This window comes from Ciconia boyciana, chromosome 7, assembly GCF_034638445.1.
Source record: "Ciconia boyciana chromosome 7, ASM3463844v1, whole genome shotgun sequence".
NCBI lineage: Eukaryota > Metazoa > Chordata > Aves > Ciconiiformes > Ciconiidae > Ciconia > Ciconia boyciana.
In genome coordinates, this window is record NC_132940.1 from 18,328,321 (window position 1) to 18,354,293 (window position 25,973).

General features: G+C 40.4%; 1 protein-coding gene across 1 annotated transcript; it reads right to left on the reverse strand.

Moving 5' to 3' along the window:
• Positions 1 to 140: 140 nt before the first annotated feature.
• On the reverse strand, positions 141 to 24,342 carry GTF2B (general transcription factor IIB). The gene is made up of 7 exons (XM_072869066.1): positions 24,221 to 24,342; positions 21,456 to 21,562; positions 10,930 to 11,063; positions 3,178 to 3,324; positions 2,912 to 3,041; positions 2,018 to 2,299; positions 141 to 374 (listed from the first exon to the last, which is right to left on the reverse strand). The coding sequence occupies exons 1-7, from the start codon at positions 24,235 to 24,237 to the stop codon at positions 241 to 243; spliced, it is 951 nt and encodes a 316-aa protein (XP_072725167.1). The 5' UTR covers positions 24,238 to 24,342; the 3' UTR covers positions 141 to 240.
• Positions 24,343 to 25,973: the final 1,631 nt, after the last annotated feature.

Here is a 25,973-nt window from a genome sequence, read left to right on the forward strand (position 1 = left end):
GTCATTAAATATTTACTTCCACTAATATATACATACAAAATGCCACACAATGAGCTTGTTTACCCTTGGAATGTGTGCTGCGTTCCAGCAGTTATGCTCCATCTCCATATCCTCCAGTTCCACAACATGAAGACTCAATATTAACACTTTGTACATCCTTTATTATAGGCAAAAATCAAAAAGTTTGTTGTTGTTGGGTTTGGTTTTTTTAATAGAAATTAAAAGTAACCCTCTGCAATTTCACAGCTGTGGTAGTTTGTCTACTGGGGTATCAAACTTGAAGTCTGCTGGGAAGAGATCTGGAGCTCGAGGATAGATCAGCCTGTACGACTGTCTAATCGTAACATCAGCCACGCCAGCAATATCACCAATTTCTAAGACAAAAAGCAGATAAGCAATTAGTTTTTACTTTTGCCATTTGTATTGAAGAAACCAGCAAGCATAATTTATCACAAAGTGCTATACACTTAGCCTAATTTGTAACTCTCCCAAAAGCCTGGAAAAAATGGTTTTACCCATGGTAACTAATATTTTGCATACATAAGCCTGTCTTCTCATGTGCCATAATTCAACTTATGCTATCGATCTTGGAATAGTATCAGTTTCAAGTTGGCAGAGGGCCAAGAGCACAAAAGTCATTAGAAACATCTACTGCAAAACTCTACATGCGCCCAGCAATATTCTAATAAATCGTCATCAACATCAGGATCTTCATTTTTGTGTTTTAAGTAAATATAAGCAAAACCAGCAAAAAACTTAGGCATAGACAAAAAGCAATACCTTCAGCTAAACATGAAATACATTTACCTTAAAATGCACAGAGAAATAAGTCAGAGGCCCAGAGCACTGTTTAACGAGCAAAGGAAACACTTGTTTGAGATGCATAGAACCTTAAATTTATTCAAGATTTAACCAAGTTTGGAATTTAAACCTTGAACTGTATTAAAGCCTTCAGCACTGTCTGAGGACACTGAAGGAGTACTGGAGTCGTGTCTGTATCCATGGCAGGCAGCTGTTATTTTGTTTTAACGATCACTCTTAAGAGACATAATCCAATAGCTCAAGGCGAGCAAGGATGAAGGCGCCATACTGCTTGGGCTCTAGATCACTCACATGCCCAGGAAACTGCCAACATGATGAAAGCTCCAGGGACAGAATGAGCAGTGATTAATGCAGAACAAAGCACCACAACCTGACAGACAAAGGCTATTCTTCACCTAAAAGCAGCTCTCTGCTAAGAAATTGCTAGATTTTTAACATTTCTGATCTGAACTGGACTAGACGCATCAACAAAGCTTCCACAGCCAGCTACCAGCACTTAGATCCATTTGTCACACCAAGTTTAACCACCACAGCCTTAGCTCACTTCCTTCTCCATGTGCTGCCCCCCACATAGGCCTGATTCTCTTGAGCCCCAGAGGCTGATCCACGCTGCTCTGAAGCTCAGGAACAGCCCTGAACTCTTTACTGGCTTCTTAAGGGCTACCTTACCAGAAGAGAGTAATGCCAAAGGTGATCTACAGCCAAGCCTGCTGTCCCACCACTCTCAATCTTCATCACAGGCTCACAAGAAGTCAAGGAAACACGTACTAATTTAGGTGATTCCCTGACTGCTAGAATGATTAAAGACTCAATGTAATCTAAAGCCATAATGCTACTTGTGACTGCCTCCAAGTTTGCATTTGGAGTATTTTAGAGCAGCAGAATGGACACATGCAAATATTAGCATAAGTAAAGTTAAGTTATGCTCATTTGAATGCACTGGTCTATTGCATTCAAGAATCCAACTCCTAGTGCCAGAAGAAAGTGAACTCAGCTTACACCGAGCATAGCCAATTACTCAATTTTCATTTTGGGGAGTGGGAGATCCTGGTTTGGTCCTTGCTGTATGTAATTAGAATGGCAGCTTATCACTGCTTGCACAGACCTCATCCAAGTTTTACAATAACATTAAATTCTCTTTCAAGCAGCAAGACATGGGGAAGGGAAAGGGAAAACAAAAAAAAGGGAGTTTTACCTTTTTGTGTCCTTTTCTCTGCAGAAGCTTGTGATGCCATGTAAATAGCTGCAGCTGCTACAGAGATAGGGCTTCTCCCAGGAACCAAATCTAATTCCACAGCTTTACGGGCAATATGTGTTGCTGCCATTTGTACTTGTTTGGGAAGACCCAGATTGGAACAGAATCTTGACATGAAGTCTCCAGTTGTAATCAGATCAACGCTGGTTTCAAGAGCTTTCAAAATAAGTTTAAAACACCGGCCTATTTCCTTCTTTGAAATCCTGGACACTGCACATATTTCTAAACAAAGAGTAAAAATTAAACTTAAGGCTTGACAGCATTTGCTCCCCCAAAACAATCAAATTTGATTCTCAATGTATTAAGGCCCATAAAGAAGGCCAATGTCATGAAGGCACCATCACTAAATAAGCTTTGCACATTTGTGAAGCTTCCAAATCACTTCAGTCAGTGCACATTTTTCATAAGGAGCTAACTGATACAGCTTGCTTAGTAAGGGAAATTTGGTACTCAATGCCAAACAAAATTGTATCCCTGTCAGGGCAAAGTTGCACGTATTTACTGCAGAACTGTTGGTTCAAATTCAGGTACAACAGTCACCATCATCCTCCAATCAAAGCAATACCTTTTCAGTTTCACCAACACTCAGAATTACTTTCAAATGCTAATTTTTTTTAATGCATTACGACCAATAATCCCATGCCTGAAAGCCTACTCACCTCACGAATATAACAAATTTCCAGACTCCCTCCTACCCTCCCCCCCCAAAGGCAAGCTGTAGCTGAGAACAACCAATTCAGCAAAGTCCGGGAATGAGAAAACCAACCTCCTACAGTGACAGTAACTAGACCTTTACTTCATAGCAAAATTGAATCCGTATCACTGAAAACTTACCTTTAAATGTTCTTGGAACACCCTCTTGCCTACAGGCTATGTAGAGACAAGCAGAAGCAATAGCATCATTACTCCTTCCCTTCAGGCTCTTTTGCTCATACACTTGCTTGAATAAATTATTTGTTCGATCCTTCAAAGCAAGAAGACTAAATTTAATTAACTCTAGGCCATTTAATTAGCAGCAATATCAAAAATTCATGTGCTCATTATATTATGCTAACTAAGTCAATGCCAGAACAATTTAGGGAAGGGAGACATGAACTTACAACTATATTTCTAGGGAGGTTGATTCTGTCTGCCATGTTCGTAATTTCTTTAAAAGCATTCATCATTGCACGATCAGAGCTGCTCATAGTTCTGCGATTTTGGTACTTTGAATTCCCAAATTCATCAAAACTTGCTGCACCTGTGCCCTGAAAAGAAATTTTTTTTTTATTGTCAATAAAACACAAGCAACTTCCTCCTCGGTTCTCGAGCAGACATCTTCCAGCTTCATACATCTTAATTCAAGGTGTTCAGATAAACACCTTGTGCAAATAAACATCACTGAAGTAAATCATACAATCAAGCATTGTTCCAAACATCAGGTTCTATACTTTGCACAACTCTCAAATCGTGAATTGATTTCCAAGGACCACAGATTATGCAGGGATTTTTCTTTCCTAATATAACAATAGTTTAAAGAAAAAAAAGAATAATATGTAGCCAATGTGTGCGTCTCAATACTCCTGTCACCAATGTTGAGGTCCAAGATTAGATTTTATGCAACCCATATGCCATTTAGGCTGCATCTGCACTGTGGCAGACTGGCAAGTCAGAAAAACAAAATTTTATGGCCAACGGGAGACCAGTTGTTACAATAACTCAAATATGAAAATGAAGGCATGGGCAAAGAGAACATCCAAACCAACGACCTATTCAAAACCAATTTGATACTGTGCCTGCTAGCAGTTGCAAGCCTTAACTGTGGCAAAATGTAACTATCCATATATTCTGCCTTTATAGGAAAACCATGGACCTCTTAAAAGAAAAGCCTGAGGTCTTAGGAGAAGTAAGAGCCACCAACTCAACCCAGCAACTTCAAAACAAGCTTCCAACATGCTTTTTTTTTTTTTTTTTTGTACCTTACAACTGATAGTGCAAATTGCATACTTCTATTAAATATGCAATCAATTTTGCCCAACTAAGAGGGTCTAAAATGTTTAAGGTCTTCAATTAGCCATCAGCCTGAAGCATGTCTTTTAACAAATAATGCCATGTCAGATTAGTAATAGCTGATGATGACAACATGGCCTGTAAGTTCAGAAGAGCAATGCTCATAATTTATATTGTCTGCTTATGTGTTCGCTGTCACAGTGTGTGGGGCCATAAGTTCTCTCCAGTGGAAAACGCTTCTTCACAATTCCATGTTATCAGTAGAAACCTGGATTCCCTGAATCAGCAAGCATCTATTCCTTGCTGGCACTTTCAAACAATTTAGCTGGGCAGGAGCATCCAACTTTCATTGCAGACAGATTTGGTCATTTAAACAAGCTGATATGACAGGCCATTGCAGACAGACTACTACACTGTTCTGTTTTGTCAAAAACAGTACAGCATAAAGCAGATCTTGATCTATGACTGACTGCTAACCTGGCTATTCACATTCAGCACTTGCACATAGAGTTCTCATTGAAGACTCAGCAATGTATCAGGATGCCCAGGTGGTACAAAGTGGGGCCAGGAAACAGTGAACAAAAGGCAGACCACACCCTGGCACCCCCTTATTCCTCTGGAATAAAGATGGAGTCAGCTCATTTCTTCTTTCCCAATCCATGTTCTTGGGAATTGCCTTTCTATTTTAAAACAGCCTCTAATTCTATCATCTCTCCCTGGTGCACATTTGCATTTACTACATGTTCTATGGCTGACACTAGTAACGCTCACTCTTGACCATTCACTTACACTGTTCCACTTCCCTACACCCAAGGACTCCAGTTATACCCCATTTCTGACAACCTCAGTGGATATTTTCCATTTTCAATATTGTCCAATATTTTCATAAATGACATTGACAGCGTGATCAAGTGCACTCTCAGCAAGTTTGCAGATGACACCAAGCTGAGTGGTGCAGTTGACACGCCAGAAGGACGGGATGTCATCCAGAGGGACCTGGACAAGCTGGAGAAGTGGGCCTGTGTGAACCTCATGAGGTTCAACAAGGCCAAGTGAAGGGTCCTACACCTAGGTCGGGGCAATCCTCTGTTTCAATACAGGCTGGGGGATGATATGATCAAGAGCAGCCCTGCAGAAAAGGACCTGGGGGTACTGATGGACGAAAAGCTGGACATGAGCCAACAATGTGCACTCGCAGCCCAGAAGGCCAACCATATCCTGGGCTGCCTCAAAAAAAGCGTGGCCAGCAGGTCAAGGGAGGTGATTGTGCCCTCTACTCTGCTCTGGTGAGACCTCACCTGGAGTACTGCGTCCAGCTCTGGAGCCCTCAGCACAAGAAGGACATGGAGCTGTTGGAGCGGGTCCAGAGGAGGGCCACAAAAATTATAAGAGGGCTGGAGCACCTCTCCTTCAAGGACAGGCTGAGAGAGTTGGGGTTGTTCAGCCTGGAGAAGAGAAGGCTGCAGGGAGACCTTATAGCAGCCTTCCAGTACTTAAAGGGGGCCTATAGGAAAGATGGGGACAGACTTTTTAGCAAGGCCTGTTGTGACAGGACAAGGAGCAATGGTTTTAAACTAAGGGAGGGCAGATTTAGACTGGATTTAAGAAAGAAATTTTTTACAATGAGGGTGGTGAGGCACTGGAACAGGTTGCCCAGAGAGGTAGTGGAGGCCCCATCCCTGGAAATATTCAAGGTCAGGTTGGATGGGGCTCTGAGCAACCTGGTGCAGTTAAAGATGTCCCTGCTCTTGCAGGGGGGTTGGACTAGATGACCTGTAAAGGTCCCTTCCAATCCAAAGCATTCTATGATATCTCTACTGTTGAGACCCATATCTGTGGTGCACACACACTTTGATACTGCTGTGGAGACAGAGGACTCCAGCACAGAACCCTCCCTCGCAAGTTTCCCTAGCCCCTTGAACACGCCCTCTATGACAAACGCTACATTCAAAGATTGTTCTTAGTTTTTTTTCTACTCCTTCAAACATCCTTTCAGATGAAACACACCCCCAGAAATTATCCTGGGACCAACACGGCAGAGGGCTGCTCCAAAGGCAATCCTGCTTCCTTAACTGGATGAACACCTCAAACTATCCAAAAATTCCCAGGAAGGTTTAAAGGTAAACAAAGAGCAAGAATCAAGCACAACAAACTTCAGGCCACAAAGAGCATTACAAACATCTGCAACACTAGACCTTCCTTTCAGGAATTATGCCAGAACAACTTCCCTCGGCCCAAAATATACACAAGTCTCAGGTCAAAAGGCTCCTTCCTGGTCATCACTCATACCCCTCTTCCCTGCAATGCACTACAGCATTCGTGTGCATCATGGCCTCCTAGACTAGCGCTATGCACAAATGCTCACAGGAACTGCATCTGCTCAAGTCCTGTAGATGCCAGAAAAGTGACTACAGACAAAGGCCTATCAACCCTAACCGCAAGCAGCGAGTCCCCAGTCCTCGTCTATTCAGGCTTCATGCCAGATAGTCCTTTACTAGGAAACACCGCTCGGTCCTAGGGCCATCAAGTATTCCCCTTCACCACAGGGGTTTTCCCTGGTCCACTATACAGAACCTAAAATGAATTTTTTTTTTTTGTTTTATGTAATGGTTCTCCTTAACCTCTCATTTTTCACTTTCTTGCTGGTACTTATAACCATAAGTACCTTTGAACATTTGCTTATGTATATTGAAACTACCATTGCAGCTATAGGCAAGTACTGTTAGCCAAAGGATTTTACCCTGTCGGTATGAGCGCTAAGAGCCATACCCAATATACAGCTCACAACTATAAAAGGGTTGGAAAATACTCTTCCATCTCAACCGCTTAAATAAACCACAGCAATTCTCGCTGTATTTGCTATTTAAATGCACCATCTACTTTCCTTCTGGAGCTTTCAATTGAGGGACAATGCTTTGTTGGCTTCAGCCCTTGACAATCATGTTAGGAGTCCCTTTCCCTTCATGGAAAAAAACAGAAGACATACCGTTTTAACTGAAATCAAATAGACTTTAAGAACTGTGTGTTTTACTGCTGTGGCCTTTGAGACATCTACTCATATCTTTCCCATCTCAGCAAGAAAGGCACCTGTCAAAGTCAGGAGTTCCACCTGTCTGGCTTTCAAACAGAGCAGAAACCTCATGGATACAATCCTGGAAACAGCCTCAAAAGATAGCTAGAGTGAGAAAACACAGTCCAGTAAACAGTGGTAATCTCTGAAGGGGCTCAGTGGAGGTTAGGTTTATAGTGCTGGCAGCCAACAGCTTTGTACCCCAGTGTATCCCCTTTAATAGCAGAAAGTAGAAGTGTCATCGACATCATCCACATCATCGACTTGAGGTTATCCACAGCACCAAGGAATGCCCCAGATCCAGCAGTCATCTTACCCAGTAAAACCAGCTCATTATACAGGCTGATGGAGGCTTTCTTCTTTTTCTGTCATTAGCCCTTAATATCTTGCCACTGCTTATCAATATAGCACTTCTAGATCCAGGCCCTGCAGCCTGACAACAGCCAGCTTCCTTTCAGAGGCATCTGATCAAAGGATAGGAATTCTATACCAAGAGATTGCTTTAGTTTCTTGTTCGACCAACCTACATTCTCTTGTAGTTGCAGTCACTACAAAGGAATAGATTAACTACAAAGGGTGACAAAAGACAACTTTTTCCACAAGATCAGTAGCAAAACTTAAAGTTTTCTTTTAGATTCACAGAAAATTGTTCTTTATATCAAGGCAGATCTAGAAGCTGGTTGTTCAGTTATTTTTCTTGAATTTTACATGAGGATTTTAGAAATAACTAATATTCTGGCAATCAAGTCACAACTAATGCCAGACTTCACCGCATCTTCAGTTGATCTGCACTGTCATCAGATCAACTGCAGCACACTGTCTCCTTTCAGAGAGGTACATTTCTGTGCCAATATCCTAAAGATCTGCCTGAAGAATGCAAACCAACCACAGCCAACTATGCTATTCATCCTCCTCTTCACAGACAAATTAATCTTTCTTCCAACACAAGCTGTTTCTGCCTCAGACAGATGGGTCCCTTAAGTATTAAAACCAATTAGGAACTAATCCCTTTGCATGGGCAAAGCAGCCTCTCTTTTGCTGCTAGCAGATACAGACCACGTACCCCCAACAGAAAGGAGTCCCAAAGTTGCACCTTCTGGTTTCAAAGAGGAAGGAGTAACAAACCATTTTCTGAAGCAGAACTGGCCCCCTTCCTTTGCTATTTCAAGGCAACAGCCAATCACCAGCACTTTACTGTTGTAACCAGCAGCAAGTGGTTCAGACTCCACTTCCACCTACATTCCCAGGAGTTTACAATAGAGCTCTTATATGATGTGCCATGAGAATTATCAATATCCTTCTCTTTTGGATTTTCCACAACACAGGTTGTGTTTTGGGCTTGCTTGCCTTTTTTTTTTTTTTTTTTGGGGGGGGGGGGGGGGGGGGGGAGTGTTTTGGGGGGGTGGTTTTTTGTTTTAAAGATTCTATTATCTGCAGCTCTACCTCAAGCAGAAAGGAATACCTCTGTTCCCTGTCCCATGTGAAAAGCTAAAGCAATCTCTGGCACACAAATCTGGGGTCTACTCCAGGCCATTCTACGAATTGTTGTTCACTGAGAAAATACAATCTTACCCTGCTTCATTCTCTGGAATTCATGAAGGTTGTTCTGTACTCTGTCAGATACTAATCTTCCTCATGACTACACCAATTTCACCCTCGTTCAACCACTGTGCATATCTAGGTCAATCCTCATCCCCAGCCTACTGCTGGCAGTGACTTCAGAAGACTGCTTGAGAAATTTACTACTTCCTTGGTTTAGTTATTTTTGCTGCAAAATTCATGCCCTTTCTGTACTGATAGGAAATTTCTTCAGCATCTTCTGATATAAGCCATTCTCTTCCTTCCAAATGACTGAGGAAAAATGCACCTCCTGATACAGAGTTCACATCAATGAGCTGACAACCCAGAGCCCCTGCTCACTGGCAAGACAAACACAGGAACTCTTGTCCAGAACACATCCTGGTTTGTCAAAGAGATTCCCAATTTCCTGTAGAAAATAACATGTCTCTTCTGTGATTCCTCCCCATGCAAATAAAATATCCACAGTAGGACAGATTGCCCTCTCTACATTCTCCAACGTGATCCTGGCAGTTCCAGACATTTTTACTCACAGTTCTCATAGGTTAAATGATGCCCCACTGACAGTCATGCCTATTCTGGGATGTTCTGGTTAAGAGAAAAACTGTTTTGTTAGATGACTGTCCATCTCTGAAAATTTTTAGTTTTCATTGAAAAACAAACTTTTCACAGACTTTTCTTTACATCTTTAATTCTCTCACCACGGCTGCTATCCCTCTTATTTTAAATGAGGGGCTGAACCTCCAGAGAGAAGAGGGTTAACAGCACAAGTCACTGTTCACCTGGATAGAAATTCTATCTTTAGCTGAAATATCTTTTGTCTTTTCCAACATGCAGGTTCTAAAAGAGGTCAGAAGGTCATCCTACCTACTGAATCAAACTGAGTTCCCAGAAACAAACCCTGTATTTACACAGTCCCAAAACGAGACAACAGTGTGAACCTGGAGCAAATCTGTCCCTTTCTCTGTCTATAGAGGTCTTTATCATAGCTGACCAAATCAGCAACAGAAATCCAAGCCCTAAGAACTACAATCTTTCTGGACCTATACAGGTTGACATTAAAACTCCAGTGACTTCTACAGCACTGCTGCACAGAGCTACTTAGCAATACCAACTTTTTAAACGGAGCACTGCAGAAATTTGTTTGCCTGAATGGATTGCAAAAGCCACCATAAGGCATCCTAAAATCTAGTGGGCAGCAATACCTGGAGTTGTCCAAAACACAAGCATCTACTTGGACAATCCTTTGAACAGAAGGTTTCTTTTTCACCAATACAGCTTCAAGATCAGCTGTCCATATCAGTATTTATTAGTCATCTTCACCTCTTTGAAGAATTCTTGGTTGAGAAGTATGGTGCACACTCCCCTATACATATCCATACCTCTTCATCCTAGCAACATCACTGGAACAAAAACTTCTAAGAAATCCTGGCATGCACGTACCACAACACACAAAGCAGTGGGTTTTTAATAGTTATTTGTCAGCAACTGGACCATGTTTCATGAAACATCGAAGAAATCCACAAATATCAATTTGGATCTCACAACAGAAAACGTAACACAAGGTACCACAATGAAAACTTACCTGGGTCACTACTTCATTAAAGGGAATGCATTTGTGCAATTAATCTTGCTTGCTCCCTCATGGGAGACAGCAGAATATGGCTGTACCACTAAATTTCAACTCAAATATACACTGAATACTTTCTTCTGGAGCACTCGCAGCATGAAAGAATTCTACATTCAGTGCTTTAACATTAACTGGAAGAACACGTACAACATGCATGTAGATCTCTGCATCTCCAATATGAATCAGATACAGATTTTATTACAAAAAAATGACAGTTCAAGTTGGGCAGTACTAGCTATTGACACCTCAAAACTAAGTATGTTATTTCAGAATCATCTAAAATACACACACTAAGTCAAAGTGTTTTTTTAAAGATTGCAACATCACCTTTTCTATTTATAGCAGCATACCAAAGAGTGGCAAGTCACCCCAGAGCACTGCAAACTTTTTTGTTGAAGAGGTCAGCCCTTTCCTGCTACCCCCCAGGAAAGAGCCACATTTTACACACCATTGAAATGTAAGAGTTCAGTTTAGACAAAATATCTTTGTAAATACATTCTCTGAATAGTTTCCCTATGGACATACAAATATGTACTTGACATAAAAATGCTCAAACTTAGTAAAATTTAGTATTTTAAGTGTTACCTTGCCAATCATTGTACTCAAGTCGCCATCGCTCAACAAAGGATTCTGGGTATCCCCGACTCGAGATGGATCTTTTGTTGCTTTGTCATTGCTGAAAGTTCTCCACTCTGACCCTACGTCTATGACCCGGTCACCTGAGTTCACAGAAAGCAATAGTCTGCATTAATGTAACATGTTGAAATATTTCATGAAACATTAAGTTACACATCTGAGCTCTCCGTTGTGAGAAGGCAGTCCGTTGGCATTCCCAAACAGAACAGTAACTTGCAGGACAATGTACCAAAACGTCTGGGATTTACAAATTCAGTTGAAGGCAATGGAAAAAAAATGCAACTAGAGCTGCACAGAAATCATAAATAATGAGAGAAACACATCCAGAACACAAAGAGTTACAGTTATCCTTAAAGAGTATCATGGGATCTTCAATACACAAAAGGAATCAAGACCTTGATTTCAAGCTGGAGGTCATGGTTGCCTACAGATTTTCTCAGCGCTTAGACAAATAAGTTATTGTACTTTAACAAGTTCTCTCACATTTTCCATGTGTTCAAAGTACACACATGAATTATCTATCATGCACTATCTCATTAAGCTGTAGTAAATCACTTCTGTGCATGAGCTCCAGGTCCTTGGTACTCTGAAATATGCCACTTTCTAACCCACCATAATGACGTTCTGCAGCTCAATTCTTGTTCTTGAAGGGAGGTCTGACTCCGCCCAACTCCACTTCATTTCCTGATGCTTGACGGTACCAACACACAATATATATACACAACTATTTCTTCTTAAACTCAATCTACCCTGTTATACCTGGAAGAGTTTAAATACAGATTCAGAGTAAGCAGAAAAAGCACTAAACCCACACTCTCTGAACGAAACAACTTTCCTTGCACTCCTCTATTCATCTCACATTCATCTAAACCTTTCCTACAGCAACTTTCCAGATTGAGAAATAACTCTAACCAACATTCTGATGCAGGCAAAAGCCCTACAGTAATCACAATGATACAATCTTAAAAAAAAAACAAAAACAAAACACACCAAACCACCACACACACCCACAAACAAGCAAAACCAAGAAAAAACCCACACCCCCCACTGTTGGCCATGCAGTTCATTCTATTCACAGGTGTGGCAAAAGCTGCATCTCAAAAGTATTGCCTCCAGAGCAATACTATAGAATTTTTAAGAATACACATACAGAAAAGCACAAAACAAACGCTTTTCTTAGTGTTTTGCAGTAAAGCAGATTACAGCTCTGTGTAGGATACCAGAAGAAACTTCAATATAATTATCACCCTGCTTTGCTAAATCTGAAGAAAAATTCACTGCCTTTCAGTGTTTTAATTGTGTTGTGAAAGAAATGTCTGCAAAAAATAAATAGCATTGACTGCAAGAAAAATTTCCGGTATGGAAGCCTTAGTATGAAACCACAGAGGCTGATTTAACCTGGTGAAAACATAAGCAGACAGACAAAAGCACTCTCCAAACAATGGTAATATAAGGTATGAAGCTGGAGAAAATACAGGAGCAATGGACAGTGTGGTGCTACTGCACAATTACTTGTGTGGGGGGAAATCTATTCTGAATGAGGAACTTTATTCTTAACATAAAATTATGCAAGGAATATGCCTGAAATTGGAAGCTGTAAATGAACCATAAGAAATCACCACAACCAAAAAGAATCAATTTAGGTTAGAAGTGTTCTCACCAATATTTGTCAGACATGCTCACAACTATGCTCCACCTTTATTTACTGCTCTAATGAAAACCAAGCAGGGGAGAAAAAAAAAAAAATAATCAAATACTAGAAGGTTAAGAATATAGCAGCCTAAAAGAAGGTACAGATCCACTCTTTCTGCTACAAAGGTCTCCCCATCTTGCAAGCTTAAATTAGCAGACAGCATGCTCCTCTAGCTCCTGGACTCTGTAAATATTTGATTCAGTAATGCTCCTTCTATGGCCTAGCAGTAACTTTACTTTAACACAACCCCCCAATACTGTTTACAGCATCTAAAAAAAGCAAAATGTACTTAAAATTCTGGCATGGTATAAATAGAACACTGAGTACAGGGCAATGATGTAATATTTTTTCCACACAAGTGGGAATGACCTAAATGACTCACTCAGGGATCTGCCTCTTGTGAGTTATGAACCATTCCCGCTCTAACAAAAAAGTGTTATATCACTGCCTGCTTTGGCAAACATATTACAAACAGAGGATTGAGACTACTATTTCAGAGTGAGAAAAGATTAAGTAGAACAAATCACTGAATATAAAGCATCTGTGTAATTAAGATGCAGTATGCAAATACCTTTACTTTGTCAAGAGATCTGCTACTGCAGAAGAAAAGTTTTTCTGTACGCTCTCAGTGTCTTATTTAAACTATACAGAGGTCCTAGGAAGTGCATTCCACCTTTCAGAAGGCTTCTATAAAGTGTGACAAGCTAGAAATATTAACTAAAATAGAACAAACAGGCCAAAAGGTTTCCATAGATGGAAAACACACTCAGCTACAAGCAGCTAATTATCCCATTCTACACACACCAAAAAAAAAAAAAGCATGGCATTTATTATTTTTAACTCTTCAAAACATAAAAAACAACTTTGGAACTGTGATGTTAGTACAGATGCAATTAAGCCCCACCCTAAGTGATCAAAACAAAACCTTAAAATACTGAAGTCAGTCTTACAAAAAGCAGGGTAAGGAATCAGCCTTGAAGACCAGTCATGAGTTAACATTTCAAATCCTAAACTGAATTTCCTGGTCTTACACTACTGATTGGCTTTCCTGAAGGACCTGGAAAATGGGTCTGACAGTCAAACAGAATAGCAAAAGGTCTCAGTAAGTACCTTATAAAATCGTCTCTGCTTTCTCACATCATTATTATATTGGTTTTGGCAACAGTATCAAGCTGTGATAAGTATGGGAGTGGCTGCATATTCCCTTCACTACTTGCTTTTGATGCAGTCCTTTTGAACAAAAATAAGCTTCACTAGATATGGTTACATTAGACACTCCTTTATTTAATTTTCATCAAACAGATGAGTTCATCTCCTCAGCTTCCTCCTGTGAAGTACATACAAAAAACCCACAGTTTACAGGACCAAATCTTTGTGGAACCCATCTCCAGACTGATATCCTGAAGCATCTTTCTGAGTTTTTCCTCTGTTGCCCCATTTAATTTCGTAAACCATTCTTACAGTATTCAGTTACTCTTTAAAATACAGTCTAATAGACTAACACACAGGCTCTAGTGGATATACTGGATATACACTGCAATCTTCACTGACTCAGGTTACCCACCATCTGAAAAGCTCATTTAGTAAAATGCAGAACTGTTATTCAGAACGGAAAACCTCAGACCAGGGTTACTTTTCTTCACAACTGCCAAATGCAAAGAGCATGCGCTACAGAAATGCAAGAGTAAACTCAGGTCAATATCAAAAATTAAAATATAATTTTGAACAGTTTTTAAAAATTAGTTTAAAATGTCTACACATTACAAATTCTGTGTGTTTACTCCCCCCCAAAAAATAGAAACTGATTTCTCAAAGGAAAATATTTTCACTCAACAAGCCCTGAATTTGCAATTACATATTTATAGATAAATAATATCAGCTATTTTAATGTTGCACCCCACTTGCAATAACTCATAATACACATGTATTCTATTCTCTTTCTGCATTTTGTATTATCTGTTACATGAAGACAATATAGCTGCAAATTGAAGATGTTTAATCAAAACAAGAAATAGGATGAAATTCAAGCCTCAAGTAATGTTATCTTCCATCTCCAGTCTTGAAACAGTTCTGAGAAGGTATGTTCTTAAGTCTTTTTCAGAGAAGCCCTAACGTTAGCTGTACATTGCATTAAGTTCTACATATTAACAACTAATATTTTAATCTTAACATAAATATTGTATTAAAGATTATTTGCACTTTAAAGTACCAAAATACCTACTGTTTCTACAGAATGTTTCATTCTTACAGTTAAGGAATCTGCTGCCATCTAGTGAGCACATATATTATACTTCTAATTAAAAGCATTTTACAACACAAAATTAAAAAAAAAAAAAAAGGAGAGAGTTACAATTAATTTCACTCAACTCCTTATTAACCAGAGTAATGAGGTGCTGAGACAAACTACAGTGAAAAACCTAGGTAGCAGACTACAAGCTGAGGAGAATCATGAAGACATGTAACTGCACAGAACCAGGATGAACTGAGCCTTCTCTTTTCCAGGCTAACAGTCTCAGTTCTCAGCCTCTCCTCATATGGAAGATGCTCCAGCCTCTAAATCACTTCTGCAACCTCCTGCTGGACTTGCTCCAGCAAGTCTCTATCTTTCTTGTACTGAGAAGCCCAGGGTCAGACACAGCACTCCAGATATCTACTCCACCACATTCTAGTTATTAGTTTACACACTGCCCCATACAGTAGTAATCAACTTTATACCTTCTAAAATATAAACCTTTTTTTTTTTTTCCAGTTTTCAGCTTTAGAACTTCTATTTAAGACCAGATGCATTAAATGTTACCAAAGAATAAACTTGGGGAAAAAAAACCTCCACAATTTTACAGTCATAGCTTTTTCCTACAAAATTTCCAGCCTTTTGTAAGATAGCAATATTCACTGCAAAAAGTTATCTTGTTTTCAATAAATTGTAAACACCACAAATGCATCATCACCAACAGCAACACCAGCCTACTCACAAGACTCAGCTGAAAAAAACAAACAGAACCAGAGCAGGCTTTGAGATGTTGGGAGGGGGGCTGTGGAACACCAAAACCACACACACCAAAAAGAGAACCACAGACTACTTTGACTAGTTTCCAGACATCAACAACATCCTACCAGTACCTATAGGCAACTATAGACTGAAACGGACAGTACAGCACTGTCGGCAAATGACTGTTACAAGAAAAAAGGTTTAGCAGCTCCTGCATATCAAAATTATGACAAATTTAAAAGGACTTCCAGGCTTCCTAAGCCATCAACTTGTAATAATTTTGGAGGAAGCCAATGAGAGTAGAAACATTAAACAACCTGGTGGACAAGTATGGTCAGTTGAAGTTACACCTCTCCAGGACTTGTGGCCTTTAAAATTCAAACAGCTCAAGTACTTGTGAAGGGTGCTCCAAACTACAGAATCTCAATGAAAAAATGTTGTGCCTGATCTACACTGTATCACAAAAATAAGAGGCTTTGGACTCTTCTTCCATCAGAGGAGTTCAGATCATTTCTAGCCCTTATTTGCCCTAAATCACTTTGCCAATCTGATAAGAAAGCAAGTAAAAAAAAAAAAATTTCCCTAAACAGGATGATTCAAAATATTACTGTTATTCCACCAGATAAATCTAGTACTTCAACTAATGGAAGCATTCTTCATAGTGGCTCTCAAACACCTTTGGTTCCCAGCCTACAACCCACTAACTAGAAAATCTCCAAGCAATATCATGCTAAGAGTGGCGCTTATTACACAGCCTGACAAAAGATGCCAACTTTTGACATCTAAAGTCTAAGTATCCACTGTTACAAGCATTATTGCTGAAACAGCTAGAACCATCACCCTTGCCTTTAAAGCTGAAATGGGTTAGACTTAAAACACAGACTATTTGAAATGCTGACTGGAAAAGGCTAGCAAATGGTTTTCTTCATATTACAAATTCCCTATGTAAATCAAGCATCCATGAATGCTCATGCAAGAGTCAACTATTCAGAATTTCTTTAAGTGTCAGCATCCTTTATAATTAGCTTTCCTGTGGATGCAGTTTTCTTTGCAAGGACTAACTTTTGTCATACACTTTTTAGTGCTCTGGACACCAAGTGCGGAAGCAGTAACCAGATATAAGGTACTAATACACATCCATATCTAAAGATTTTTGCCTATTTATTTGAGTAATACTTTAAATTGAGATTTCACATTTTAGTTTTAAATGTTGATAATACTCACAGAAAGATGTAACCATGAACAGACACCCAAATATGAAAACATTTTTCACCATTTGGAGGTATGAAGATACTAGTAGAGATGTAACTGCATAACTGCCCTCTACTGGACCCAACTCAGAAGTACTTAAGCACCTTCTCCACTTAGAGGATACTACCAACAGCTGGGGGGGGAAGTTTCTTTGGTTTTCAGAAAACAAGCATCTATGTATAGACACAATCAATCTTATCCCTAATTACAGACATCCTGAGTAATGGACTGGCCAGCAGAGGCAATTGTGAAACCCCTTCCTACTTGTTTGTTATATTGTAGAGAAAAAAAAATATCTGCAGCATAGTTAAGCCTTACCTATTCTTCATAGGTCTATACCTGAATTTAAGATGCACCATTTAGATCTCAAACTTTTCAGAAGAATTAGCCAACCAGATATTCTGACAGAATTTTGTAACAGCCTTACTGCTGACCACAAGCTATTGAGCATTTTTCCCAAAAATTCTTTAACTGAACACTCAGGCATATACAGAATGTGGAATAAATATCTGAATATAGGTCATAATCTGATTCAAAGCTTTAACAAGTTGATACGTGTCAGACAGAACTAACCAGTTAGAGAAAACCACTTACTAAATGCTGAAAATAAACTCCTCACTGCTCCAACTCCTGCAAACTAAGACAACATTAATGAAACTATACAGAAGTTTAAGGAAAATCTTAGATCAAAAAGGTATTCCTGCCTAGCTGAGATGCTACACAGCTTTACATGCCACTAGAGTCATTCTTATCCCCCCTCTGAAATTCAGCTCACCAACTTGCTACATCAAGAAAATTCAGTGCTTTGTATTCCACTTCGATTCTGCTTTCTTCAGCCCCTTCTGACATATCAGCTGACTTCCAGCCTTTTTTACTGCCTAAAAGGTAGTAAGCAAAATATTTACCTGCCAAGAAGGAGGATTTACTAGCCTTGTGCTCTTGAACAAAATGCTTCTCCCCACACCAAGTCTCTCTGAAGAATGAGATATGGTCAATGTTTTAAATGAACACAGAAGTAAGCACTTCTCTAAACTCTAAGAACTCTGTTCACAAATTCTCAAGCCAGCATGTGAACACTTACCATACCATATAACCTAGAATGATTTGAGAAAAGTATGTATAATAAAACACAAGACTTATGACAGCAGATAAACTTGGACATAGACTTGTAAAGTTTCAGATGCATGTCAAGCCAGATTAATACCAAAATTCCATGGAAAATTGCAATTTAGGTCTCCCACTGCCTGTCATGCAACAGGCAATTAGCAGGAAGAAAAGTTACCAAGTTGGAAACAGTTATCATTAAAAGATGGAACACAAGCTAACCCAGGAAAGGTAACAGTGAAAAGGCAGATGAGAGTTTTCAGTAGACTGAAGCTCCATTTTGAAGCAATAATAAAACAGCCACCAGCTTCAGTCATACTGACATTACAAGACGTAATTGTTGTAACACTGCCCAGCAAAACAGCACAGTTTATTTAGAACAAGTGAAAAATGCTGTGCAAAGAAAAAGCAGCATACTAGATTTAACTTAACATTTCAATCTTATTAAGAATACCACCTATGAGTACAAAACAACTTTGATTAAAAAAAAAAAAAAATCTTTCTCACAAATCCCTTTAAAAAGCAGTACTTCCAACATAGAGCTCTAAGACATGGTATTCAACTGTTAAAGAAAGCAGCTCATCCTTCTCCTAGCCTCCTACTCCCCCAAACTTTTCCATTGCTTCACCCTTTCAGCTACAGACCTCATAAATGCAAGCTCAGTCGTAATACTAATAATACTGATTTCATCTCATATTCCCAGAAGATTGATTACAAAACCTGAAAATTATCTATGTACCAGCTATTATATCCTATGACACAGTTTTACATTTAATAAACTCACACTTTTTCCGCAAATGTGAAACTTTAGTACTCTGCCATAGAAAGCAAGAAATACATCAAGCAAAAATACACTTAGTTTAGTCAAAGACTCTTTGCTCCAATTTCAGCCAAATTGTACTAAAAAATAAACTTAAAGAGTATCAGGTAAGTCACATCACTACGTACTTTACAACAGTGAAATAAATGCACAAATTCAGCATTTACCATTCTGCCCCACGTACACCAGCAGTGCCTTGCAGACACCAAAATCACAATATTTTTAAATAAACCTGTAACACTTTGGCTACAGAGTATATTGAGTCTTTTGGGGTTTTTAACTGTTCTAATTGATCCCCTTCAGTGATAAAGATCTCACTAACTTTCAGACCACCTCAAAACATATTCTTAGTGGACCCTGTTCACATCAGCTACACATCATTACCTATGTAAGCCTTGAAACACAAATCCACAACTTTTCTATGTAAGAACAGGAAATTAAATCACTACTCTCTTAAGGGGAACATGCATCATGAAATCTGCAATAAATACATAAAAGTTTTCTCATTTGGAAAAAAAGTTTTGTCTTCACTCCTTTAAAACATCCCTACTTCACAGGCATCTCCAGAAAAAAGGCATCAAAAACTGGATCTGGTTTTCTCCTCCTCTAAATCTCTTACCACACCAGAAGAGAAAATGTTGAATGTTCACACTTCTGTTTGGTCAAGTGCTCGTCAATTATTTATCTTCATCTGACTTAATTGGTTTTCCAAATTAGCTACTAGATACACTAGCTAATGAATTGGACACGTACAGGTAAACTAAATTGCTGAATGAAGGCAAGGCAAGACAGAATGAAAACAATCAGCACAACCAAAGTAAATGTTAAAGCCTTTTAGTGATAAATCCATAGAAAGGCCTACTTAAAAAACACTGCATGCTTAAAGAAAAAAAGACTTTTTACCCTACCAGTAATGTTGGCTGTAAAGAGGACTAAGACCATTTTAAACTCATTTTAAAAATTCAACTCAGAAAAAGTTTGTATTAATATTCTAATTATTCTGCTCATCAAAAATGCTGATAACTTGAACTAAAGAAATTTCCAATGCTATTGATTCAGAAGAGACCAGAGAGTAAGTCTCTAAAGCAATAATACCTCGTGACTAGGTAACAGAAGGTACATGAAGTGAGATTTCTGATAAACTCCCAAGTTCCTAAAAATGAAACGTATCAAGTAAAACCTTTCCCTCTTCTTCTAAAGCCAGAATTATCTTAAAAGTTATCAACTGATCAAGATGGGCTTTTCTAAACTTTGGTTCAACTTCTATGGCAGCCACGCAAAGAGCTGAACATGGACCAAACTATTTTTAAGCAATAACTTACAAGTCTGTTACCACATTTCAACAGGAAATATTGCTGTGGACATTTGAATTTTTAACCAGCAAATTTATTATGATTTATTGATCTTTATCAGACTTTATGCAATTTAAACCAGCCCTTCTTTTAACAAAGCAAGTAACAATCCTCCCCCTAGCCTTTTAAATGGTTTCATAATTTTAAAGGAAACTGGTACTCAAGTTTAAATATTTTAACATTTACTTTAATAAGCTATGTGGAAGTTTGCTTTTTGCATAAAGAAGAGACACATATTTTAGTCACCTGGCTAAATTAGTACTACTTTTTCTGCAACTTATTAAACCTTTAGCTTTACGCTAACAGCTGTACGAAAATTTTTAATTCAGCGCAAGACGAGCAAAAACAAAATCACCATAGTCTAGGAGAGAGGGATATAAAACCATCCGAAATATTCAGCACCACTGAATGAATCACTTGAACATGCACCCTCAAAACAGAGGATTTTCTTTTGGTCATGGCATGTCTAAAAAAAATTTAATAAAAACAAATGAGGTTTAAAGAATGATCACATGAGCATGAAAAGTTTCCCGTGCAAAAAGAATAAAGACAATAAGATGCACAGTAAGATGCTAATCCTAGAAAAAATACATAAAAATGAATACGCAGCATGTTCTATGACAACATGATATTCTCTCCCTCTCTCTCATCAAACAAAGACAATGCCTAAAAGGCCTTTCATTTTACTTAGAAATACAGTTTAGCCTGTGGAAGTTGCTGCCACATGAACTGAGTAAAAGAGCTCAGCAAAATTCCAGAGGAAAAACTGGATATTTACTTTGGATAGTATTAAAAGCCTTAGGAGAAGTAATTAACAAAAACAGGTGCTGGCAAGGATATAAAGAGAAATCCTTCAGGGCAGAAGATAACCTCTAAGTAATGGGAAACTAAGATTTTTTTTTTTTTTTTTTTTTTGTAAGCAAGTTATTTGACAAAGAGCTTTTATTACATTTCTTATACTTTCCTGGCTGAAACAACAGACATGATTAAAGACAGAATACTGGACTAGACAGCACAATATTCCAATTCAATATTACAACATATTTTGAATTTTCAGTCTTTAAAGGAGAGGTTGATTCTTTTCACAGTGCAAGAAGTTACCAGAAGACAGACTATTCAAAACTGTAAGCTTTTAGCCAACAGAATAGGCATCAAGAATAGGCCTTTTAATACTCAAATTATCATATACTGGTTTTGTGGGAAAACAAATCTATAGGCACAATTTAAGTTATATGGTAATTCATAAAAATATGAATAGCTACTTACCTACTACTAGCCCACACTCAGAACAAATCATATCACCAGCTCTGTAATCCTCTACTAAAATGGAATCTGGATGATTTGGGCAAGTCACTCTTGGAAGCACATCCAAACTAAGAAAAAAAATAATTACAAGTATTAGTTACTTTTAATCAAGCAGGCTGCATATCCAAAAAGTATAAGAGTTCCTTACTGAAATGAACACTTTAATAATACAGAATTTACAGTGATTTGAATGACAGAATACTAACCTAAACACCTGAATTCCACCTTTTATTTAAATGCTGTAACACTACATTTGACAATCAAGACTTCAGGTCATCTTAGATTCCAAATTTTCTGTGATGTATCTTGTACCAAAAATACTTCAAATTAAAACATCAAAAATCTAAATAAAGACTTGATTAAGTGTAGTCTAACTTGTAGTCTATCACTAAATTAAGTTCCCCAAGAAGTCAGTGGTGATTGCTTCATTCCAAATGAGCGTTCTCACTCATTCTAATCTTATCAAGTCCTTAATTCAGGAAAGCAGTGCACACACAACATATATTTTTAGATTCTACCTCTGTTTTAGTATTTTCAAGTATTTGAAGAAAAAGTCCCATTTTAAATTAAGCAACACATTAATTAATTGTGAGATCTTAACAAAAAACAATCAGCTCATGAAGGGGATTATGCAACAACTGCTTCTGATAACAGGGATCTGCCTCTTTCACATCCATGCATCTTCAAGAATTACAGCAGATATAAAAAACTTCCTATAAAACATTAGCACTATGTAAAACAAGAGCTTTTAGTTACTGACTAGAGTAATAATCCATTGCTTCTAACCAAATGTTTTAAAAGTAAATACCTCATTCAAGCTACTAGTGACTTTTCAGTAATTCTGTTAAAACTGCCCATTTCAAAATTGGAATAATAAAGATTTACAATGGGGGTCTGTATATTCAACAAGGCCATTTTACTTGAGCTAAAAAGCAGAGTACAGAAGTTGATCTCAAAAAATTTGTCATGAGTACCCACCAACCTCAACCTGATTGTGCCAAAAAAATAACTTCTAATCCCTTCAATTGTAGAAAATATCCTATTAAAAGTTAAATTAACCCAAGTTCCTTCCTTTCCCACTAGTCCATTATTTCAGCCTAAGCTATATATTCCATCTTAATTTTTACTTTTTAGATATTTCTGAGTTAAAAGTACAAAAAAACCCCAAATATTTTAATCCAGTGACTGTTCAGAAAAACATCTAAGACTTGAAAGCAAAACTGAGAATCAACATCACTATTAATATTAAAGCCTCCAGAAAGAACATGTACACACAAGATCTTCAGATGTAAATTATGTTCAAAATACTACATAAAAGCTTTTTAAACTACTTTCCTTCTCACTATTCCCAGCCAGTAGTTTCATATGACAAGACAAAACTGTTGACAAAGCATGTGCAATCATCTGACATTTGACATTACACAAAAGGCTAGCGACATACTAAGCAAAACAAAAAAATAAAATAAAATCCAGAAGCTTGAAAGAATACTAACAGTGTTTTGTTTCAGACTTTACCTTCACAAAACGTTGTAAAAATTAGTCTTCCTATCCCAATTTTAACTCATTTACCTAGACATAAATACCATACTCCTTGCAACATACAGGTTCGATTTCCTTCAGCTATACTGAAGGAAAAATGCATGGCACGTGTGTAAAGGTGCATCTCAGCAAATAGCTCCTGAGCTGCAATAAGACTAGTAGGAAGCAGTCCCCAGATCCTAGGACAGGTTTAGCAGGAGTAATAGAGTCACCCTACAGTCCGCTCCATGGGCTTTCCTTCATTCCTGACTCGAAAGAAAACCTCGATACATCTCCAGGGAAAAAAGACTAATTCAGAGCCCGAGACCCGTTTAGCCACTGACTAGTGCCGGTACGGATTTAGGGTGGGAACCTAAAAGCTGTTTTCAGGACCCGATAACCTGGAGCCAAGCCAGGGAGCTGCCACCTCGGCTCAGAGGCGGTGCTGAGCGTGAGCGGCGGCCGGCGGCACCGGGGGCTCCGCGCCCAGGCGGTGCCCACCCGCGGGACACGGAGGAAGGCGCTCGACACCCGCCCGACGGCCTCACGGCACGCAACACCCCGGGCGGAGAGCAACCCTCCCGCTGCTAGAGCCCCGCTCAGCGGCACGACGATAAGGCGCTGCCGAGGTAAGAGCTTGGCCCTACAGGAAAAAGGGCTCAATCACAAGGGCCGGCAATACCGAGCTCACACGAACGAGGGGCCCCGCAGTCAAGTCACGAACCGCCAGGAATCCCCTAAAACGCTCACTTCCTCTCGGAGCGCTACCGATTAACAACGACACGAAGAAGCGAGGCGGCGAGATGCGGCGACCTCAGCCCCCCCGGCAGCCCCGACCTCCGGCCGCGGGCGGCCCCTCAGAGGCCGCTCGTCCGGCCCACACGGAGAAACCCAGGGAGGCCCGGCCCTCCGCGGCCCTCCCTGGCCTCCTGCCACCCCGGGAGCCGCACACAGGGCGGCCCTGAGACACGGGAAACCGGAGAGGGGCCGACTGCGCCGCGAACCGAGAGAGCCGCGCCGAGCCGGGGACACCGGGGCCGAGCAAGGGCGGCGACGGCCACCGGTTCCTCCCCAGGTGGCAGCAGGGGCAACGCGGCCATCTTCTCCCGTGTCACGGACGGGGAGAGATGGCGGAGCCCCCCCCGCCTCCTCCCTCGCGGCCCTCCTCCGCACGGGCCCCTCCGAGCGCCCAGGCCGGCCTCCCGTACCGGCTCGTGGACGCCATCTTGCCCCTCCTGCCGCAGCGCCTGTGTGAAGTCAGGCGGCCAGGCAACGTTCTCCCTTATATACCGACAGCGGTGGGCGGGGCCCGCCGAGCGCTCGCTACGGGCCGCGCGGAGGGACAAGCGGACGCGAAGCCGCAGGCGGGCGCGGGCAGGCCCCGCCCTCCCTTTACGGCCTGCGTGGAGGCAGGGCTGTTTGTTTGCCACAGCCGGGCATTTCCAGAGCGGCCGGGGCTGTGCCCCCTGCGCCGCTGAAGGCCCGGGCCTGCCCGGCCTGCGTACGGGCAGGGCTCGGACACCCAGGGGAATGGCGAGGGCAGGCACGAGCAGGGCCAGCCTGCGGCCTGGGCCGCCTGGCACCGAGGGCGGCTTAGGGACCAAAATGTTGTTCTAATAAATCAGGCGATGCTGGCTACCTTGGGGCTGTGGGCTCAGAAAGCCCTTGTCACTTAAAATGCCTGCACTGTGGGAGGCCGAGCTGGAACCTTCCCCCTTCGGCAAGCCACAACCCGACACCCAGGCAGGAGCACGAGGAGTGCAGCCACGTGCTGCCGACAGACCTTCCTGCAGAAACTCCCCCCGCCAGCCTGCTCGCCACCATGGTGCCACTGCTGCACCAACGCAGGGCTGCCCGTGGGACGTGCCTCCCGTTCAGCTGTTTCTGCGCGAACTCCAGCAGTTTGGTGAAATACCGCAGAAAACGAGTTTAAGCAAAACTGCCAGAGCTTGCACAGAAGTGTCTGGGGCACAACGTGTTCTTGGCTCTGGAACTGAGACCAAGCAGAGACCAATTCCCAGAAAGGGGAAGAGAAGACAAAAAAAGTTCAGTTCCCCCTTACTGGCATCATCTGTGACAGCTGTTCTGGCTTGCCACTAGGCTAATTCGACCATGAGAAAAACCTGGCCCTTCTGCAAGGACCCGCAGGTGTCGGGCAGCCTGGCTGTGACTCATGGAAGCCCTTGGCAAATGGGCCATGCACAGACATTCAGCTTGATGTGATCAGCTCCCCTTCTGTCTCTCCCCCTCACACTCACCCTGGCAGCAAACGTCAGGCCAAGGAGAAGGAGAAACCCACAAGAAGTGTTGCAAAACCAAAGCCCTCCAGCACTGGACTCCAGTCCAGACTCTAATTCCCCAAGAGATTATCCATATGCAAAATTAGTCTGTATATTGAGTAGCAACAACAGGTTTTCAAGCCCAAGCTGTAAAACAGTGGAAAAAAACCTATTCCTTTGGTATGAGCCTCTCCTCACTGATAAAGAGAGGGGTGAATAGGACAGGAGGGCCTACAGATTTTGGAAAGTGTCCTTAGTTCAATGCTTTAAAGCGATCAGTATTGAAGTCTCTGAACCGTTGTAAATTGGTTATCTATTAATCAGATACAAAGGACTGTTCACACCACTTAAGACCATGTCTCCACTATATACCAAGAGTATTTTTCAATTTGCTAGCTCAAAGAAGGAAATTCATCAGGGTTGAAAAGTTCTCTTAATACTTGCCTATTATTGAGTCAAATTCATTATCACACAACTTCTAAACACTTTTCTGCTGACTGAAATGCTGTGTGCTGGTTGAAAAAGAGCTAGTTTGAACTCGCCAACACATTCCTTAGATCTAAAAAAAATATATACCTTTTGGAATAAAAGGAAGCTGAACTATTAGAAGATACAAGTGCTAAGATACAAATTTAAAGCTTGTCTTTCTCCATTTGCAATGACCTTTTTCACAAATGCCCAA

Bases quoted from the DNA above. Each gene is read 5' to 3' on its own strand.
- GTF2B (XM_072869066.1), bottom strand. The intron at 3,325-10,929 runs GTAACACTTAAA...ATTTCTTTTCAG, and splicing joins TGAGTACAATGATTGGCAAG to GGCACAGGTGCAGCAAGTTT. The intron at 2,300-2,911 runs GTAAGTTTTCAG...CTCTTTGTTTAG, and splicing joins TGTTCCAAGAACATTTAAAG to AAATATGTGCAGTGTCCAGG.